The sequence below is a fragment of the Vulpes vulpes genome, chromosome X (assembly GCF_048418805.1).
Source record: "Vulpes vulpes isolate BD-2025 chromosome X, VulVul3, whole genome shotgun sequence".
NCBI classification, from domain to species: Eukaryota; Metazoa; Chordata; class Mammalia; order Carnivora; family Canidae; genus Vulpes; species Vulpes vulpes.
Window position 1 is genome coordinate 12,824,847 of NC_132796.1, and position 21,752 is coordinate 12,846,598.

At 42.9% G+C, this 21,752-nt stretch overlaps 1 protein-coding gene across 4 annotated transcripts in view; it reads right to left on the minus strand.

Annotated features, from left to right (window-relative positions):
* The window catches only part of CTPS2 (CTP synthase 2), a 105,212-nt gene that overhangs the window by 58,323 nt on the left and 25,137 nt on the right, over nt 1–21,752 (minus strand). For all 4 annotated transcript variants that reach the window (XM_025997526.2, XM_072744479.1, XM_072744480.1 and 1 more), the window contains exons 6-13: nt 21,268–21,351; nt 20,322–20,402; nt 17,332–17,483; nt 12,929–13,061; nt 10,491–10,579; nt 9,246–9,340; nt 7,177–7,239; nt 7,028–7,071 (exon numbers count right to left, since the gene is read on the minus strand). In XM_025997526.2, the coding sequence (XP_025853311.1) occupies nt 7,028–7,071; nt 7,177–7,239; nt 9,246–9,340; nt 10,491–10,579; nt 12,929–13,061; nt 17,332–17,483; nt 20,322–20,402; nt 21,268–21,351 (741 nt within the window). The remainder of the gene's footprint in view (nt 1–7,027; nt 7,072–7,176; nt 7,240–9,245; nt 9,341–10,490; nt 10,580–12,928; nt 13,062–17,331; nt 17,484–20,321; nt 20,403–21,267; nt 21,352–21,752) is intronic.

The following is a 21,752-nucleotide window of genomic DNA, read 5'->3' on the forward strand; positions in this document are numbered from 1 at the left end:
TAGCCATTAGATGCCAGCCATCATGCCTGGAAGAATTCTTCTTTCTCCAGGTACAAAGCAATTTCTATGGCTAACAGCCAATATCAACTCTGAACCTACCGCCCCCACAGAGACAGGATTAAATGACTATTCGGCTCCCAAACTGGTCCATAAAAGGCTATTTTACCCATAGTATAGCTATCTTCTTCACAGCTGCTTTGATGGGAAGAAAAGTTCTTTAGCCTAAATGAAGCTAGTCATTTGTTTGTTAGTTGGGAGATGCTCAATGTTCTAAATGCCAAGCAGTCTCAAAGAAATAAAAAGTCACCTGAAAGGTTACTCTAAGTGGCTGTCTGGTTTGTTTTAATGCCTCTTAATTTGTTTTCCATATAAAGTTGCTGAAAAATAACATGGAAGAAAAAATATTTCAAACAGAGCTTCATCTAGAGGTAGGAAAATGTTATGCATTAATTATGCTTAATGTATAACAGAAATTACTCTTCACCTGAATCGACTTTTAATTATATGTAACTATTCCACAAATCCACTGTCGGATGTGAAATTAATTTTCATTTTGAAAATCCCTGGATCAAAAAGGGGTAAAAAAGAAGTCATATCTAGAATAACTAAAACTGAAATAGTATCAAATATCACAACTTCCAAGGCCCATTTGCATCTGCTTAAAGTGCTTCAAATTTCTCACTTTTCTGTACCAATACTATGATCCAAATGTACACGTGTGTACTGATGTGTATGAAGGTGAAACACGGATTTTGCTTTCCTTGAGTGTTATATCTTACATAAATACAGGGTTTTTTAGTTACTATTTTCTTTCTTTCTTTTTTTTTTTTTTTTAAGATTTCATTTATTTATCCATGAGAGAGAGAGAGAGAGGCAGAGACACAGGCAGAGGGAGAAGCAGGCTCCACGCAGGGAACCCAATGTGGGACTCGATCCCGGGACTCCAGAATCATGCCCTGGGCAGAAGGCAGGCGCTAAACCGCTGAGCCACCCAGGGATCCCCTGTTACTATTTTCAATAAAGAGAAAAGCAATGCTAAAAATGAAGCATAGCCACATACCTAAATATTGGATTGAGATCATTCTTCCTGTATATGTCCCAAAACCCCAAAATATTCTACATATAAAGTATACAATGCGGGGAACTATCCTTCACATGAACTGGAGATCTGAAACCAGATTCAAGGTCAAGGGTGTCGTCAGCAGCCATGTGATTGATAGAGTCAGAATGCAAGTCACCTATAGCTGTGTTCCTGGCAAGCCTTGTCCAAAAAGCAGGTAAACCCACTCTGAAGCAAGCCAAAAAATCAGACTCGCTAATAGAACCCTAAATATTCGGGGACGCCTGGGTGACTCAGCAGTTGAGCGCCTGCCTTCAGTTCAGGGCATGGTCCCAGAGTCCCGGGATCGAGTCCCATATGGGGCTCCCTGCATGGAGCCTGCTTCCCTCTCTGCCTGTGTCTCTGCCTCTCTGTGTCTCTCATGAATAAATAAATAAAATCTTAAAAAAAAAAAAAAAACCTTTAAAGAACCCTAAATATCCTGCAAATTCCCAGAGCCTTCTGTTTCACCTTATGGATTAAGCAGAAAAATGGCACAATAAAATAAATTCTATTCACGCTCTCCTAGTACTCTCAGAGTCTACCTTCACTCTTAGAGAAAAATACATTTCTCTTTTTTTTTTTTTTAAGATTTTATTTATTTATTCATAGAGACAAAGCTAGAGAGAGAGGCAGAGACACAGACAGAGGGAGAAGCAGGCCTGATGTGGGACTCGATCCCGAGTCTCCAGGATCACACCCTGGGCTGCAGGCGGCGCTAAACCGCTGCGCCACCAGGGCTGCCCTATTTTTCCTTTTTGTGGATAAGAGATACCTCCTCTTAGATATCTCTCCCCCGGATGCCCCTGTCTTTATTACCGTTGGAAGAACATTTATATGTAAAAGACAAATCTCCATCTGGAAGGGTGTCTCCTACTCTGTACCAGGAAGAGGATGACTAAATCTCTAGAAACTCATTATGAATGGAGAAAGCGTGGATTTAAATCTGCATAACAATCATACCTTTGTTGACTGTGTTTTGCCAGCTAACCTCACCCCACTCCCAACATCTTTTGTTTTTAGCTGGAGAGGTTATTTAACATGATGGCATAAGCCGTTTGTAAGAGTCACTCGGTTTTCCTGGGTTTCTCCCATGTACACAGGAGGTATACAGGTTATTAAGCTTCCTTTGTTTTTGTTCTGTTAATCTTTTGGGAAAGAGGGGTCTCAGCCAAGAACCTAGAAGGGAGGAGTAAAAATTATTTTTCATCCTCCACACCTATGAAACAGATTTTAACACCAAACATACCTTAGAGTAGGCTCCTGGTTTCCAAATTATTTACTTTTTTAGCTGGAAGGGCCAGAATGACCACTACCCACTATAAGTCATTGTTGTTTGCTCAAGTTTAAGCAATTTCTTCCCCAGGCTGCCTGGTATCTGCTGCCTGGTGATTCTATTCCCTTAGCCTTTTTCCTTAATAGGACTTCTCACCATCAGCACAAATGCTGCCTCTCAAGGCTATTTTTCTCTAACAAACTGATCGCAGGCCATAAAGATGTTCAGTAGCAATTAGGTTTTATTGTTCCCATCTCACTTATGAGTATAGAAGCTATCAAAATGCAAAATGCACAGATCCTCAGACTTAGTAATTCCCCTTCTAGGAACTCATCCCATAGAAGTGTGCATGCAGGGGCACAAGGACATATGTACACGGATACTAATTTGCAACATGATTTAAAGTAGCAAAATAATGTACACAACCTAAATATTCATCAGTATGAGACTGGTAAAATAAATGATGGGAGGCACGGGGAAGTTCCCTGTGCCCCGACAGGGAGTGATCAGTACAAAAAGCAAGGAGGCACAGTGTCTCAAGCATGCTAGCCAATGTATTTGTTTAAAAGGAAATAAATACATGTGTGAGTACAATGGTTCTCTCTCTCTTTCTCCCTCTCTCTTTCTCTCTCTCTCTCTCTCTCTCTCACACACATACACACACACACACACAGTGCAAAGAATAGTCAGCCAAGAATTAACCCTGCCAAAGCTATCTAACAGTGGCACCTAGTGGTAAAATTCCTTCCTAGCACCCCCCCCACCCTCCCCACAAAAAATCACTTCCTATCCCAAAGTATTATCTTAGGAAAGAAAAGCCATGATTTGCCTGCACAGCCATTTCAGCCATTAGTCAGGAAATATGTTTATAATAAAGCCTCATAAGGAACTCTTCAGTAGTATCAGGTCTTCTGAGCATAGGGCTTAGAAGTACCATCTGGCTGGGAAGTTATGGTTCATTATGGTCCGAATTGCAAGCTATAAAAAGGAGTGAAGAATATCTCTATATCCTTCCATGGAGTGATCTCCAGCATATAATGTTAAGTAAAAAAAGCAAGACAGAAAAAAATGTGCAGAGCATGCTACCATTTATCTAGGAGGAGAGGGGGGTTACAAGTAGATATTTTACTTAGATTTTTTAAATGGTAACCTATCTAAAAAAGAAAGATAACCTATGAAAAATAAAATTAATGACTACTATAAAGGAAGGGAGGGAATAGGACAGAGGAGAGAGGAACAAAAATGGATTTCTAAAAATCAGGGGTTCTCAGTGAGGGCTTTTTTGCTTGTGCCCCCAGGGGATGTTTGGGAGGAATTTTTAGTGTCACAATTAGGGGTTGGGAGGAGTGTACTACTGACATCTAGTGGGTCGAGGGCAAGGATGCTCCTGAATATTCTACAGTAAGTACACAGGATAGTGTGGCCCACCACAAAGAATAATCCAGCCCCAAAATGTCAATAGTGCAAATTATATATCTAATAAGGAACTTGTATTTAGAATACGTAAGGAACTCTTACAACCTAATAATACAAAGACAAATAACTCAACTTAAAAACAGGCAAAGGACCTGAATAGACATTTCTCCAAAGATGATATATAAGTGGCCAATAAGCACATGAAAAGATGCTCAATATCCTCAGCTATCAGGGAAATGCAAATCAAAGCCACAAGGAGGGACACCTGGCTGGCTCAGCGGTTGAGCATCTGCCTTTGGCTCAGGGCGTGATCCCAAGGTCCCAGTCCTGGGATTGAGTCCCACATTGGGCTCCCTGCATGGAGCCTGCTTCTCCCTCTGCCTATGTCTCTGCTTCTCTCTCTGTGTTGCTCATGAATAAATAAATAAAATCTTAAAAAAAAAAAAGCCACAAAGAAATACAACTTCACACCCATGGGGATGGCTATAATCAAAAAGACAGATAACAATGGGGCGTCTGGGTAGCTCAGTCAGTAGAGCACGTAACTCTTGATTCCAGGGTTGTGAGTTTGAGTTCCACGTTGGGTATAGATTCCTTAAAAAGGAAATCTTAAAAAAAAAAAGATAGACAATAACAAGTGTTGAGGATATGAAGAAACTGGAACCCTAGTGGGAATATAAGTTGCAGCCACTGTAGAAAACAGTAGGGAAAAAAAAAAAAAAGAAAGAAAAAAAAAAAAAGAAAACAGTGGGGCAGTTCCTCAAAAGCTTAAACAGTCACCATATGGCCTACAATTCCACTCCTAGGTGTATATACCCAAATGAAATGAAAACATGTCCACATCACAATTTATATACCAATGGCCATAGCAGCATTATTCATAACAGTCAAAAAGTGGAAAGAACCTAAATGTCCATCAATGGATGAACAGATTAATAAAATCTGTTATAATATAATGGAATATTATTCAGCAATAAAAAGAAACAAAGTACTGATAGATGCTATAACATACACAGACCTTGACAACATTATAGTAAGTGAAAGAAGTCAGTCAGGAAAGGCCACATATTGTATGAGGCCATTTATGCGAAATGTCCAGAATAGGCAAATCTATAGAGACACAAAACAGATTAATGGTTGCCTAGGGCTATGGGTGAGAGTATGTTGGCAGTGTCAGCTAAGGGGTGTGAGGTTCCTTTTGAGGTAAGGAGAATGGTCTCAAATTGATTGGGATTACAGTCTCACAGATCTGTGAATATACTAAAAGCCATTGAATTATGCATTTCGATTGGCTAAATTTTATGGTATATAAATTATATCTCAATAAAACTGTTTTAAAAAGCGATCAAGGGGAGAGCCTGGGTGGCTCAGTCTGTTAAGCATCTGCCTTCGGCTCAAGTCTTGATCCCGAAGTCCTGGGATCGAGCCCCTTGTAGGGCTCCCTGCTCAATGGGGAGCCTGCTTCTCCCTCTCCCTGTGCCCCTCCCCCTGCTCACATGCTTACCAGCTCTCTCTCTCTCAAATAAATAAATAAAATCTTTAAAAAAAAAAAAAAAAAAAAGGTGACCACAGGGTGCCTAGCTGGCTCAGTAGGAAGAGCATGCAACTCTTGATCAGGGTCGTGAGTTCTAGTCCCATGTTGAGTGTAGAAATTAGTAAAATAAATAATAAATAAACTTTTATTTTTTTTTTAAGATTTATTTATTTATTCATGAGAGATACAGACTGAGAGAGAGAGGCAGCGACATAGGCAGAAGGAGAAGCAGGCTCCTCACAGGGAGCCTGATGTGGGATTCGATCCCGGATCCCAGGATCACGACCTGAGCTGAAGGCAGGCACCCAACCACTGAGCCACCCAGGCGTCCCTAAATAAACTTTTAAAAAAGCGATCACAATGGTGAGGCAGGCACTCTGACAGAGTGGGTAGTTATGAAGCACAGAAGGTAGAGGCAAGGAAAGAACGGAGGTCAGGATAGGCTTCCAAGGAAGTTGTTAATCATCAGGTTTGGTATACTTTTTTTTTTAATTTTTCATTTATTTATGATAGTCACACACAGAGAGAGAAAGAGAGGCAGAGACATAGGCAGAGGGAGAAGCAGGCTCCATGCACCGGGAGCCCGATGTGGGATTCGATCCCGGGTCTCCAGGATCGCGCCCTGGGCCAAAGGCAGGCGCCAAACCGCTGCACCACCCAGGGATCCCTTGGTATACTTTTTTAATTAAATTCTTCACTGGTTTCATTGAAATTCCATGGAAAGGAAGGTTGCAGGAAGGTGGGACATCTCAGGTATAGGGAATCTCAGGATACACCTAAAAACATCATTCAGATTGTCCAAACATAGACCCCAAGCATGGGAGGGATGGGGACACCTCCACTTGAATTATATAGAGTATATATTGGGCTGGGTACCATCCACAGTTTCAGGCATATACTGAGAGTCTTGGCACGTATTCCCCATGGATATGGGGGACTGATGTAGCAAAGCCACAGGTGACAGAGCACAGTGGCCTTCAGTCCCAGCCAAGAACCTTGTACTGAATATTTTATAGGAAAAAAAATAAGTGGAAGATGAGGAGCAGTGCAAGGAAGGTCATCACCTTCATTTTAGAAAGGCAGATGACTGCCACTGTGGAGACCAGGTGGACACGGGATGAGTCTAGAGACAGGACAGCCCGTTTATTTGTATTAGCTGTTATAAACTGTTGTCACAGTGGATTTCATCCTTTCCTAAACACTATGCTTGAAAACTGCTACAAAGAGAGATCAGAAAAAAAAAAAAAAAAAAAAAAAACAGAAAAAAAAAAAAAACCCAGAAAAAAAAAAAAAAAAAAGAGAGAGATCAGACCTGGACTGTGTGTTTCTTCAAGGCACAGCTGACAAGAGGGACTATTGAGAGCACAGCAGTTTGACATAAAAGTAAAAGTAGCAGTAAGAATAATAATAAAATCATGTCTAATTCAAAATGTCCTGATGGGGTTTTTGTTGAAAGATTTTATCTATTTATTCATGAGCGACACACAGAGACAGGCAGAGACACAGGCAGAGGGAGAAGCAGGCTCCCTGTGGGGAGCCCGATGCAGGACTCGATCCCGGGACCCCAGGATAACGACCTGAGCCAAAGGCAGATGCTCAATCACTGAGCCATCCAGGCGCCCCAAATGTCCTGACGTTGTAAGGACAGAGCCAGAAACAAAATGACAATGGCCCAGCCCAGACAGATAAACAAACCACTTACCACAGGAACACGGGCATTTGGCTCAAATTCCGTGGAATCAGCATCTGAAGATTAAGAAATGAGGTCAATCATTCACCAGTATTGCTGAAAAATATTTGAAGTAATGAGAATTTGTTTAATAAAAGGGTATTAGCAAACAGCAGGCCTACCTTTCAAGTTAAGGCAGTTTCTTGCAAACTCTATCACTGCCAGTTGCATCCCGAGGCAAACTCCTATTCGAGAAAACATATATATAAAGCAAATGAACATACTCTGTATTACTTCGTAACACTCCGAGAGGGCAAGACTGCCTGCCGGGTTAACAGCTGGACCCTCCGCACTCCGAACCTCTGTGGCAGAGGCAGGTGAGGGGATTCGACTCTCCCCCATTCCCGGGACTTGAGGAAGAAGGAATTTGAGGGCAGGAAAGGGCAAGAGAAGACAGGGCAAGGTCCAAAATTGCAGTGTATGTGTGGGTTGTGGGGCTATCCCAGAGCATCTGGTGCCTTCCAAGACTATCTAACAACATCCCGACTCAAGAGGTGGACTTCACATGCCCTCTCCTCAGAGGGCAACCTCAGGCTGGCCAGCAGACTGGGATCTAAGGAGCCGGAAGTGTGTGCCAGGCTGCTGGGGGGCAGCAGCGGTGTGGGGGTGGGGGGCGGGCCTCTCCACGCAGGCCTGAGCACCGTGGACAGCATAGAAGGGAGGGGCAGGATGGAACTGAACCAGAAAGCAAACACCTGCGTAGCCCCAAACCCGCTGCCACAGGGATGGGCCCTCCCCCCACCTCCACATCCACCGATTCTCTCCGCGAGACAAAGGCCAAGGAGCATTCCAGATGCTTTTATAGACATATCTAAGCTATACGAGGAACTCATCAGAGAAGAGCAACCATATACTTGGCACACTAGAGCAAAAGTTGGTGAGTGTGAAACAGCTCAGTGCTTTGCAGGGGTGCGGGGAGACACTTGTGAAAGTTCTATATGGCTAAGGCAGAAAGGGATGTGGTGTTAAAAGAGAAAGCTGAAGAGCTGCAAACCATTCTATACGGTGGAAACTATCTGAAGAACACTAAGCGCATTTAGACAAAAACCAAACAAGATGACCTCAGAAGAAGACAGTGGCCAGATGAGGGCTACAACAAAGCAAGGGAGCAAGGCATCGAACTATTCCTGGCTTCTCTCTTGAAAATGGATCCCAAGTGGAGACCATGAAGGAAGCCATTCAAAGGACAGGAGGCAGTGGGGAAAATGAATATAGTGTGCAGATACTGTAAAAGGCACGGAAGCCAGTCCCCTCACTCATAAGCCCACCAGTACAGCCACGCAGAGGGCAAAACACAGCCTCTCCCCACTTCCCTTCCCACACCCCTTCCCACACCCCTGCCCCTGCCCCAATCCCCACCTGCAGAGTTGCCTTTACCCCATTGAGGGGCCCTCTCATGTGGTTTCACTCATCCACAACCCAAGCTTTGCAATTTGAACAAACACATGGGGCACCTGGGTGGCTCGGTGGTTAAGTGTCTGCCTCTGGCTTGGGTCATGATCTCGGGGTCTTGGAATTGAGTCCTGCATCAGGATCCCCACAGGGAGCCTGCTTCTCCCTCTGCCTTTGTCTCTGCCTCTCTCTCTCTCTCTCTCTCATGAATAAATAAATAAAAAAAATCTTTAAATCAATCAATCAATCAATCAATCAATAAAATTTGAACAAAGGCATTAAAAAGACCTGGCTCTACCAAATTTTAGCAGAGCTCTTCTGTGACATAGGATGGTCTTTTCTAGCTCAAAGTGGTGAAAAGATGGATCTGAGTGAAAACGGGGGAAGGCAAGGGCAGGTGTACACAGCGACTTCTCCCAGCCTCTTGCTACCCAACCAGAACAGTGGTAAGTTCTCCCAGGTCAACAACCTTCGCTATATAGGGCCAGACAGTAAAGATTTTAGGCTTTCCAGCCTGCTGGTCTCAAACTCTGTCATTGCACTATAAAAGCAGCCGCGGACGGTATGTAAACACATTGGCATGCTCTACTCCAATAAAATCTTATTTACAAAAACAGGCCATGAACCAGGATGGCCTGTAGAACATAGTTTGCTGACCCCTATGGCAGACTATTTGGCACCTAAATATTCAAATCCAACTTCACACCCTTCATGTTAGGAAACCCTAAGAAATGTTACCCCTACTAGATATCAACAGTCTAATAAACTCATAGTTAGGATGCATAAACATGAGTTTTACCCAGGAAAGGTATCTTCTTTGCTCGGGCCCAAGAAATGGCCTGGAGTTTCCCCAATGTTCCTCGGATTCCAAAGCCTCCTGGCACAAGAACGCCACTGCAATCAACACAAGACGAGGGTGAATTTGACATGGTTTTTGCTTTTAAAACTCTCATTTTCAGCCCCTCATGCTTACTGATCCCGAGTCCAATGCTTGGCATCACTGCTAGAGAATATGCTTGAGGTCTAGTTTCAGAATCGATCACGTGATTTTACATCCTGAACTCCTCCCAATGTCATGAAGAAGAGGCAATAATTTTTCACAACTGACTTTGATATCTATATTTTTTGATAGGTCTCTGTGGTATGTGAGCATAGTGACTGAGAAACTAAGTGAATTAAAAATACCACTGAGAAGGATGCTGGGGTGGCTCAGCGGTTGAGCGTCTGCCTTTAGCTCAGGTCGTGATCCAGGGTCCTAGGATCGAGTCCCACATCGGGCTCCCCACAGGGAGCCTGCTTCTCCCTCTGCCTGTGCCCCTGCCTCTCTCTGTGTGTTTCTCATGAATAAATAAATAAAATCTTTTTTAAAAATGCCACTGAGAGAATTATCTGAATAAAAAAAGATTAAGGTTCTTTTAAAAACACTATTAGAAAGATGTTAAGACCTCTTGCATAATCAGAAAGAGTTAAACTGGTAAAATCAGCGGAAGATTTCAATTGCTAATTAAATAGCGGCACATGAAAGTCTCTTGGCTAGGAGACACTCAAAAGACCTTCTGGCAAACACTCATTGAACAAGACAAGAATTCAAGAGCTAACTGGGAGGGTCATGCTACCCTCACAATACAGTGTTGCCCCCAAAAGTTCTGTCGATTATTTATAAAATAAAACCTAGAATCAAATGATGTAAAAAAGAAAATATAACCAAGAAAGAAGAGTTGTCATCCTTGTATTTTAATTTTGCATATGTAAGATCTATTTCTGCATATTTCAGTAGAAGCAACACACTTTCTTCCCAATACAGGATCTCCATCCTCCCCTGAAATAAAACCCATTTCCAATGCACATTCCACGAACATGAATGTGGCACATTTCAAAGAAAGTGAGGTGAGGCTACAGTGTGATCCCCCTTAATGACCAAGAGTACGACAGACAACCAACCTTTCAAAAACACACACAAATTAGGAATTGGGGTAAATCAAATTGTTACAGAAAAAGCACAGTGGTATTCTCATAACTGGTATGGACAGTCCTCAGCACTCACTCAGCTTTGCAGAGCTTCTGCCAAGCTTCATGGAATTTCACAGGGTCCTCAGTTTCGGTGGTCTGCTCCAGATCAATGGAGTCTATGTACTAAAAAAAAAAAATCCAGTAGATTAAAGGAACATTTAAGAAAAGTAGATACTCAAAAATACTTGAGACATCTAACACTATGTCTCAACTATTCAGTGACTACTTATTATGCAAACATTGCACCGGTCACTTAGGATAGGAAACCACAATCTCTGTCTTGGGGTTCTTATAATTTTCCAGGAAGACTACAGACCCAAATAAACAGGCACACACACCATAGCGTGATAGTGGCTATGATGGGCAAAGAGAATGCTGTGGAAATAAATAGGAGCCACACGTAAGCTAGATCTAGACACTGCAGGAAAGATGGGAAGGAGCACCATCCGGGAAGGTCTTTAGGGAGGCGATGTCCGAGAAGCTCAGCCCTCGAGGACGAGCATGTGCGTGCACGTTGGGAGGCTGGAGGGGGAGCTGTGTCAGAGTCACAGCGGGGAAGGGAGGCAAAGGAACAGCTTGTATGAAACCTCAGAGGGAAGAGACAAAGCGGTGGTCACTCTGGGGCCCTCAAAACAGACTCCACCCACAGAGAGTTGACATTTGAAGCCATTGGAAAGTCTTTAGGAACAGAGAGAACAGGGATGCCTGGGTAGCTCAGCGATTGAGCATCTGCCTTTAGCTCGGGACATGATCCCAGGGTCACAGGATCGAGTCCCACATCAGGCTCCCTTCATGGAGCCTGCTCCTCCCTCTGCCTGTGTCTCTGCCTCTCTCTCTCTCTCTCTTTGTCTCTCATGAATAAGTAAAATCTTTTTTAAAAATTACTATCTGAATATATCTAACATACAAAATTTTAAAGGCTTTATAAAATTTGTAATCTAATAATTTTACTATTACTGTTTTCTTTTTTCTACAAGGGGTAGGGGGCATGAAGGAGTGGGAAGAGCAAGAAGTGAAGTGTTCCTTGGAAAGCCACAAATAAAAAGTAATTACAGGGGCGCCTGGGTGGCTCAGTAGGTTAAGTGCTGGGCTCTTGATTTCAGCTCAGATATGATCTCGTGGTCACGAGATTAAGCCCCATGTCCAGCTCCATGCTCAACAGGGAATCTGCTGGAGATTCTCTTTCTTTCCCTCTACCCTTTCCCCCATGCTATCTCTCAAAAATAAATTAATTAATTAATTAATTAATTAATTAAAGCAAATCTTTTTTTAAAAAGTGATTACAGTAGGAGGAGGCTAGAAAGGTGAGAGAAAAGTCAGATAGGTCCTAAGTCGGAAGTTAGTAAATTTCTTAGACATATACATGTATCTTTTTGCTCATTACGTAAAGATTTCACCATTTAAATCAAGATAATAAGGCTTGCTGGACGTCTGGGTGGCTCAGCGGTTGAGCATCTGCCTTTGGCTCAGGGCGTGATCCCGGGGTCCTGGGGTGGAGTCCCACAATGGGCTCTCTGCAGGGAGCCTGCTTCTCTCTCTGCCTATGTCTCTGCCTCTCTCTCTGCATCTCTCATGAATAAATAAATAAAATATTTTTTAAAAATATAATAAGGCTTGCTTAAATCATGGTATACCTGTATAGAATATCATTAAATATAACATATATGTCTAGAAAGATATGTATCAAACTGGGAAGGACAGGTGCAACAGAGAAATAGGATTTCAGGGAGGAGGGATCCCTGGGTGGCGCAGCGGTTTGGCACCTGCCTTTGGCCCAGGGCGCGATCCTGGAGACCCCGGATCGAGTCCCACGTCGGGCTCCCAGGGCATGGAGCCTGCTTCTCCCTCTGCCTGTGTCTCTGCCTCTCTCTCTCTCTATGACTATCATAAATAAATAAAAATAAAAAAAAAAAAAAGGATTTCAGGGAGGAGGTATCTTCCGGTTTCTGTATTTTACATGATGCTTTGTTTCAATTTCCCACGTTGAGCATGTACTATTTGTATATCTAACAAAGACAAAGAATATACTCAAAGTATCTATATGAAGTCCTCCAGACTTCATCCCATACACCTTTTTCCTTTTAATTTTTTTTTTAATTTTTATTTATTTATGATAGTCACACACAGAGAGAGAGAGAGGCAGAGACATAGGCAGAGGAAGAAGCAGGCTCCATGCACCGGGAGCCCGATGTGGGATTCGATCCCGGGTCTCCAGGATCGCGCCCTGGGCCAAAGGCAGGCACTAAACCACTGCGCCACCCAGGGTTCCCCATACACCTTTCTCCTTTGCTGACTTTGCTCTGTAACCTTTCACTGTACTAAATCTTAGCCACAAATCCTGCTGTATACTAAGTACTATAAGTCCTCCTGGTGACATCAATCCTGGCAGCAGTCTTGGGGCACAACCTGCCTCTGAAACATGAGATATCACAGTGAATAACTGAAATATGAGGAAGACCAGCCGGGGCTCACCATCAGATTCAACTTGTGGTTGATGGCCAAGGCTGAATGTTCCAGGGCTTTGAACACGGAGGCATAGCAGTCGCTGAGCTTGGTGTATTTGCCAACCAAGGCTATGGAGCACATTTTCTGCAACCTTTCGTACCTGAGATGAAAGACATGCTTAAAGGTTATATGCATGTAATATAACATCACAAATATAATGACAGCCATTGTTCTTATCCCAAGGCACTTTTTAAAACCTTAAGAGCAGATGAGCCTCGAACTTGATGTGCTTGACTCAAATACCCACCCCACCCCCAGTGAATGAAAATCTGTGTGTCAATAGATTGAAAACTCATAAGCAACCTCAACGTTGGCTTGCTAAGCAGGCACGGATATAAATCCAAGTAAAGTGTATCAAAGAAACAGTTAAAAGCATTAAAAATAAAAAACTCTCCTTATCTCATAAACATGAGCTGTCCTTAACTTCGTTGATAAGGTGACATTGTATAAGAAAATTCATTCTGAATGTCAACGGGAAACATTTCAATATTAAGTTTGTAAGGTGACATTATATAAGAAAATGCATTCAAACTGTCTACATTAAACATAGTTACAGTCCCAGCTGGCCCACAAAGGCAGGTTATTCATGGCATGCCCAAAGAATGTCACTCAGAGACATTTAGATCATTTTTACGAGAAAATTCCAATCTGAATAAGATGCTCAATCACAGTTTACCACTAAAGACACCATATTTACTGTTGCTTTGGCTAGGAATTCTGTATAACGAACACGAAAATGGTCTGGTCTGGTACTAACTATGTAGAAACATCATCTTGGGGCTGAAGATGTTTTAGGGCCTGGAAGCAATCCATCCCCCAAACACCTTACTGTGAGCAGGAATCTCTTTCATACCAACATCTGCAAAATGTGCCAGACAAATATAATTGCAAATAGGCTGGAAGGAGAAGAATGCATAAGAAGCTAAGAAGTTAAAAGTGACAGTAAAGGTGACTTTCTAGGAAGGTGACTGAAGCCCCTCAGAGAAGGCTGCTAAACCTTTAGCTTGCTACTGAATTTTATGTCGCTCTGGAGATTGTGTGGCTGCCCATGCTTCACCCCATCTCTACATAAAAGACACAGATGACAAAGCAAGTTGGTATCAAGGCAAGATTCTGATACATTGTCAGAGGGAAGCACTCCCCGTGCTAGGTTTGACCCTGGAGAACTGGCGATCACAACCACATCTGAGCACACCAGCTGGGCTGAGTTCTTAACCCCTATTCTCACTCCTCCACTGAAGGAGGAATGTCAGTTCTGCTCCCGGGAAGGAAGCAGGACTGGGGTCCTCACCATCACTCCCTCCTACTCACCTAGTCTGGTCTATCAGGGGAGGAGGAGTTACTTGGCAGCAAGGTGAAACAGGTGAGTCTACTGGCCCACATGTCCCAGGAAGACAGGTTCCTGCACGCTCTCTTTCCCTCTCGGGCCTACAGGCTAGGCTCACCGGGCCCTGTCCACACCAGCCAAGCTCTCACATGCTCTCCACCTGGCCATCAGCTGGGTGTGAGGGGCCAGCCGCTTTGCTGCTTCGCAGGCCCACCCCATAGGCAGGTCCCCAGTGAGTTGAGCTGTCCCCACTTTGGCCTGGGGTCCCAGGTGAGCTCTGCCATCCAATTCCACCAGGGACCCCTGGCTTCTGAACAGCACTGGACCTCCACGAACAAGGCTGCCCTTTGACCTCTGCCTTCCTGTATCTCTCTACAGGCTGTAGTGAGAGCACAGTACATACTGTCATTACCAATAAACCAACATCACCATGAAGGACCGATGCTCAATATCCTTTTGCTTGAAGACTGCAGTGAGCTGAATAGCAACCCCTCAAAACATGTCCCCCAGAATCTGTGGATGTAACAATATTTGGAAGAAGGTTCTTTGTGGACACAATTAAGGATCTTGAGATGAGATCATCTTGGATTAGGTTGAGCCCTATATCCAAAGACAAGCATCCTTACACAAGAAAAGAAGAGGAGGGGAAAAAAGAGAGAAAGAGAGAAGAGGAGAGACATAGAGAAGGCCATGCAATGACAGAGGCAGAAACGGGACACCAAGGATTGCCAGCAGCCCCAGAAGCTGGACCGGTTTCTCCCTCAGAGCCTCCGGAAGAAACCAATCCTGCTGATGCCTTCATTTTGAACTTCCGACCTCCACAACTGGGAGAGAATACATTCCTGCTATTTGATGCCACCCAGTTTGTGGTCATTTGTTACAGCAGCCAAAGAAACGAACATGAAAACCAAACACTGGCTTTAAGAAGCACAGAAGCATAGTGTATAATTTAGAGCTATTTCCAATCAAAGGAATGAAATATCAAAATTTCTAGATCAGCCCCAAGCTACTCAGAAAATTCCTCCAAAGCAACTGATTCCTTAAGCATTCTGGAGGGCCGGAGCTTAACTATAACATCATGCAGGACACTACCTAAATTCAGAAACTGCACTTTGCTCCTGATATTACTTGCCATAGAAAATTCTTAAACACTTTCTAAATTTTGAAGTGACGGGCAAGAGCACTTCAGTCTATTGATCGTCTACCAAGGTCAGTGATTTTGTCACCATCAAACCACTTTAATTATTTTTACCATCTTCAGTAACCAATATTCAGCACCCCATGGAGATTAAGGTCTCATGTTTTCTCTCATAATTATCACAATGTATCCCCTGTTATATATGGATGGGAGAACAGGTCCAGAGAGGTTGGGTAATCCACCCAAACTCACACAGCTAGTGAGAGGCGAAGCTGAGATCTCAGTCTAGCGTGTCTGATGCCAGAGCTTACTTTTTTTTTTTATTGAGATACACGTGACATAAAATATTATCAGTTTCAGGTATATGACATAATGATTCAATATTTGTATGTATTATGGAATGATCACCACAATTAAGTCTAATTAACATCCATCCATTAACATCTAATTTTTTTTTCTTGTGATGAGAACTTGTGATGAGATCTACTCTTTAGCAACACCGGAGCTCATGTTTGTAACTGCTGCCCGTACCTAAGCTGCACAAAAAGCCAGGCAGTTGGGACTTTATGGAGTTATGCCTTTGCCTACATTTAGTAAGAGAAAATAGGTGACAAGAATTTAATTTCCACATGACTTCAAATAAGACAAACCTTGCTAAAATTAATATCGTGGTCTTAAAGCTAGAACCTGTCTGAGGTTTTAATAACAATGCTGACAGTTAATAACTGCAGGATGGAGCAATAATGTCAGAGCCTAAACCTTTCGTTCAAGGGAATTTCCTTTAGGAAATGTTAGCCAAATCTTAAAAAACAAGTACTACAAGGGCGCGTGGCTGGCTTAGTCAGAAGAGCATGCGGCTCTTGATCTCAGGGTCGTGAGTTCAAGCCTTACATTGGGTGTAGACACTACTAAAAAATACATAAACTTAAAGGGACGCCTGGGTGGCTCAGTGGTTGAGCATCTGCCTTCGGCTCAGGGCGTGATCCCAGGGTCCCAGGATCGAGTCCCACATTGGGCTCCCTGCATGGAGCCTGCTTCTCCCTCTGCCTGTGTCTCTGCCTCTCTCTCTCTCTCTGTGTCTCTCATGAATGAATAAATAAAATCTTAAAAAAAAAAAAAACATAAACTTAAAAAAAAAAACAGCAAAAACCTGTGACATTTAAACCTGTTTAAAATATCAGAAACTCGGGGCGCCTGGGTGGCTCAGTCAGTTGAGTGTCTACTTTCAGCTCAGGTCATAATCTTGGAGTCCTGGGATTGAGCTCCACGTCATGCTCCCTGCTCAGTGAAGAGCCTGCTTCACCCTCCCAAAAGCTCTCTCACTATCTCTCTCTCTCTCTCTCAAATAAATAAATATTTTTTAAAATAATAAAATACTCAGAAACTGAGAAATAAACCAATCAAAATACTTCCAGAATTTTAAAAAAATCATTCCAGAATCCAAATTCCTTCAATTCACTTTCATTTAAGTAGAACAAAATCAAAAGCCGCAGAATCTTCAAAGAATACAGCAAAACACTCCAGCAATGTGTTAAAGCTTTAGGGGATCCTAAAGCCTCTTTAGGGGCTCAGCGGTTCAGCGCCTGCCTTTGGCCCAGGGCATAATCCTGGAGTCCTGGAGTCCGGGGATCGAGTCCCCCATCGGGCTCCCGGCATGAAGCCTGCTTCTCCCTCTGCCTGTGTCTCTCCCTCTCTCTCTCTCTCTCTCTCTCTCTCTCTATCATGAATAAATAAATAAAATTTTTAAAAAATAAAAAAATAAAAAAATAAAGCTTTAGATAAATCCAGACCAAAACATACACATACAGAAAGTTGAATGTGCATTGGTATACTTAAGGTATGTCTCAATCCTTATTCCAAACCCAAGAATTATTAAAGACTACATTAGTAATTCCTTTCACATACCTGTCAGCCATATTTCTCCACTTGAAAAGCAAATTACTCGCAGAATCACCAATGGGCAGATCCAATCTCTCTTTAAAATATTTAACAATGCCTTGTTCCTCCAAAAGCACTGGCACTCGATATGTGGATGAAACATCATGGATACATATGACCTGATTAATGATGATAAAACACCATATTTAAATGACATGCCTCAGATATGCCACAAGAATGAGTTCAAGAATGAACCAAAACTCGAGAGACAATGGTAGTTCATTTCTACTGACTGAAGAAAACCAAAAGCCCAGTGACCCAAACAAGAAGCAGAATTAACACAAGCTTAGTTTGACCCAATTGTAAAACTCTTTGAACTCATTATTCCAACTCTAGAAACATGAATGCTGTGGTAGGACTTATTTGATATATCTCTATACATACATGTATAGAGAGAATCTGGTCTTTGTTCTCAATTCCTGGCACAAAGCTTCCAAAGTCTCTGGAAATTCCTGAGTGACAGAGGTATCTTTGTTATGCTAATGAGGCGACTAACGGTGGGCCCTAGGTGGCTTCAGGATGGGAACTGGTCACCAGAAAATCCAACAAAGTTAGACTGGAACTTTCAGGCACCTGACCTCCAAGGATAATAAGGGGGTTGGAGAACGAGTTCAGTCACTTGACCAATGGTTTACTCAATCATGCCTAGATAGTGAAACCCCCATAAAAAAAAATCTCTGGACACCAAGACTCAGGCGAGTGTTCTGGTTGATAAATTTATAAATGTACCAGGAGGGTGGCACAGCCTGACTCCACGAGGACAAAAGCTCCTGAGCTTGGGACCTCCCAGGTCTTGCCCTATGCATCTCTTTATCTGGCTGTTCATTTGCACTCCTTATAATAAAATGGTAATAGTAAGTATAACATTTTCTTGAGTACCATGAGTCATTCTAGAGAATTACCGAACCCGAAGGGATTATTGGAAGCCCCAAATTTGTAGTTAGCCAGGCAGAAATGTAGGTGGCTTAGAACAGTGGAAACTTGTGGCTGGTGCCTGATGCGGAGGGCAGTCTTGTAAAGAACTCGGCCCTCAAATTTGCGGAGTTTGATGCTCATTCCAGGTAGTTAGTGTCAGGAGTTGAATTGCAGGACCCCAGCTGGAGTCAGAGAATTGGTGTTGAAACATGGATGCTTTATGTGTCAATGTCCAAGACACACGGCCCAAGGTATCACCTTCTAAGTCCCCTTCATTTGGATATATTTTCAAACACACACTGAACCCAAATTAATTACACCTGTTAAAGGAGAACAGCTCCTTTAAATGCCAGGTGGTATGGTTGTTTTTCACATTCACCCTAACAAGCTTTCACCACCCTCTCAAGTATATCCAAGGGACTACTGGCAGGCATTTAAGGATCTGCCACATTCTAAATCAATGCCAAGAAATGTTCTGCTAACTCTGTGTTCCATCTTCCCAAATCCATAGCCAAATCCACCCAAGGGTTCCTAAGCTGTTTGAACATTACCAACCTAATGCTTAGGACTATTGTGCCTCACTCTGCATACACCAAAGCAATTAAAAGTGCCAAGATGTCACTGATATGAGCTCCAGACCAGCTACAGATTAAAACTAAATCTCTGGGCAGCCCAAACTCCCACAGTGGAAGACATGGAATGTGGAACTATTTACTCATTTATCCTCCAGGCCAGAGAGATTTTTTTCAAATGTCATCGTAATGACCACATCCATACAGACGTCTCTGACCCTCCATCCCTTCCTCAGGAAACTAGAGAAGATCTTTAAATGCAGGTTCACCAGGAACCAAGAAACGGGAGCATTAATTCACATTAGAAAAAAACAACACAAAAAAAAAAAAAAAAGAAAAAAAAAAGAAAAAAACAACACGCTGAAAAATGACTAATAAACTAACCTGTGGACTGCTGGGATAGAACGTTCTCTGGAATCTCTAGTTCTATCGAAAACAGGCTCTGGATGGTCAGAAATTTGCATTCTTCCCTTCCCAGAGCTCTCAATAATCCAACTCTGAAAACTGTATCCTCCTTCCATTTCAGTAACCAGGTTATATTTATATAATACAGACACAAAGTCCTATTTACCAATAGGAAGGACACAAAAAACAACAGGAAAAAAACCTAAAGTGGCTTAATGACATTACAAATACAGGAGAGTCCTTTAAACTTGCTATCATCACATTTTTCAAAAGAGTTCAGACTCGTGTGCCGACCCTGAAGCCTCAGGCAGGAGGCAGGAGCCTGTGCACTAGACTGCCTCCAGAGATACAGAAACCCAAGGAGATGGTTTCTAGGCTTCAAAGAACCCAGGGCTAATCTGGAAAAAAAAAGGTTTCTGCCAAGCCTCACCCTTTTCCTGAGCACCATTCATATCGCTTTTTAAACTACAGCCAGCTCTGATCCCTTACAACTAAACCTTATTGCAAACAAGAGACAGATAAGAGAATGCAAGAAAAAAGAAAAAGCTTTCAGATCCCCAGGTGGAAAGCCCTGCAGGACAGAGGTCTTGAGCCCAAATCACAGTACAGTTTCTATAGCAATGAAGTGAACTGAGGCCACTGATGTGATCAGAAGTGATGGTGTGAATGTCAATGGAACCGGCAGCCTGGGGAAAGTTAAGCTATAACATGTACAAAGCAGAAATCGCAGCAAAAGCAGTAAGTGTCCTGGAAAGACAAGATAAACAGACGATAAGCAGGCTTCACACGGTTCTCTCTCTCTAGAAGTTTGACTGTAAGCTAAAAAGCCCACCTAGTTTCGTACCTGTAACTTAAGGAGTGATTATGCCAAGAAACATGATCTACCTAAGGAATCAAGGGTCTCAGATTGCTCACTTCAGGGCACGGGAGCCGTGGCTGGATATGAATCTCCCAAAGCCTTCATAAATGCCGTGAGAAGTAATACGATCATTTAAGAGATGCAAAACATTAGCATCAGCAGAAGTGCCTGCCTCAAGGCACTCAGAGCTCAGGAGCAGCACTAACCTGTTCAGGGTTCACGTGACAAAACATGGAAATCTTTTCCTTCACAGCCATTTCGATGGGCGTTGAACTTCGGCAGACAATCTGTCAAAGTCAGTTGTGCACAGGTCAGCAAGAGGGAATCTGGCTGTTCATGCTGCTGTTCATTCTCTATATTAATTTCTTCTTACAGCCAGAGATTTGACCAAGTATGTACCTGTTCATTCTGGGCATGCCACTGGACTATTAGAAACACCTGAGCGCTAACATAAGCAAGCAGAATCAAACTCAATACACATCTACCAGTAAGCACTCAAAATGTCTAGGCATCTCTAGTGAACAAGAGTGAAGGTTCACAAATGTTGCCTCTTTGGATACAAGAACAGAGCTAGACCAAAGGTTGGCAAACTTTTTCTCTAAAGGGCCAGATAGCAAACATTTTAGGTTTTGCAAGTCAAGAAGCTACTGTCCCGACTACTCAGTTGTATCATTGCAAGACAAAGGCAGCTGTGCACAAATGTAAGCAACAGACCGTACCACATTCCATGAAGACTTTCTTTACAGGCAGCAGGCCTGCAGGCTGTTACTTGCCAACCTCTGATATAGACCACTGGTGATAACTGGATTACTGGTTATAATAAGGGCAATGACAGCCCACTGTACTGGGTGTCAGGAAAATCTGCAAGGTCCCACCTCACACTAAAGGACCCAGGGACCGTAAAAATGATGGGACATTGCACTTGTCCAGCTGTCAATGTGGCCAATTCGAGGACCTGGAGGAGAACAGATGGCCAATTTAGAAACGTGTGAAGCTACCCTTGAGGATATGGGAATAAGCCTTCCCTGGCCCCAGATACAAAAACCTCAGTGTCATAGGAATCATTTGAGAGATAAAAAGGACTTAGATGATGCTATAGATCAAAAAATGGAGGTCCTATTCCAAGAAATTTACCCATTCTCCTTTACTCACCAGATCAGGAGACAGGCCTAACCCCCTCAGTGCACGGACACTATTTTGTGTGGGTTTGGTTTTTTGTTCTCCGGTAGCACTGGGCTGAAAAGAAATGGGTCACTGTCAGTATACCGGACATTTAGCTTTTCTGGATAATGAATGGCTCCCTAGTCTAAAATGCGGAAAAAAAGAGGTGCCCGGGTGGCTCAGTGGTTGGGCATCTGCCTTCGGCTAGGGTCGTGATCCTGGCGTCTTGGGATTGAGTCCCACATCAGGGTTCCCACAGGGAGCCTGCTTCTCCCTCTGCCTGTGTCTCTGCCTCTCTCTCTGTGTCTTTCATGAATAAATAAAATCTTTTTAAGATAAATAAATAAAATGTGGAAAAAACAGGCAGTTTCTCCTTTGCTGTCCTGTCCGCTGCTCCCTTGTAGTGTTTCAATAAACCTCTATCTCCTTAAAAAGTGTGGACTAAACAGAGTATCACAGGAAGATTTCTAGAAGTT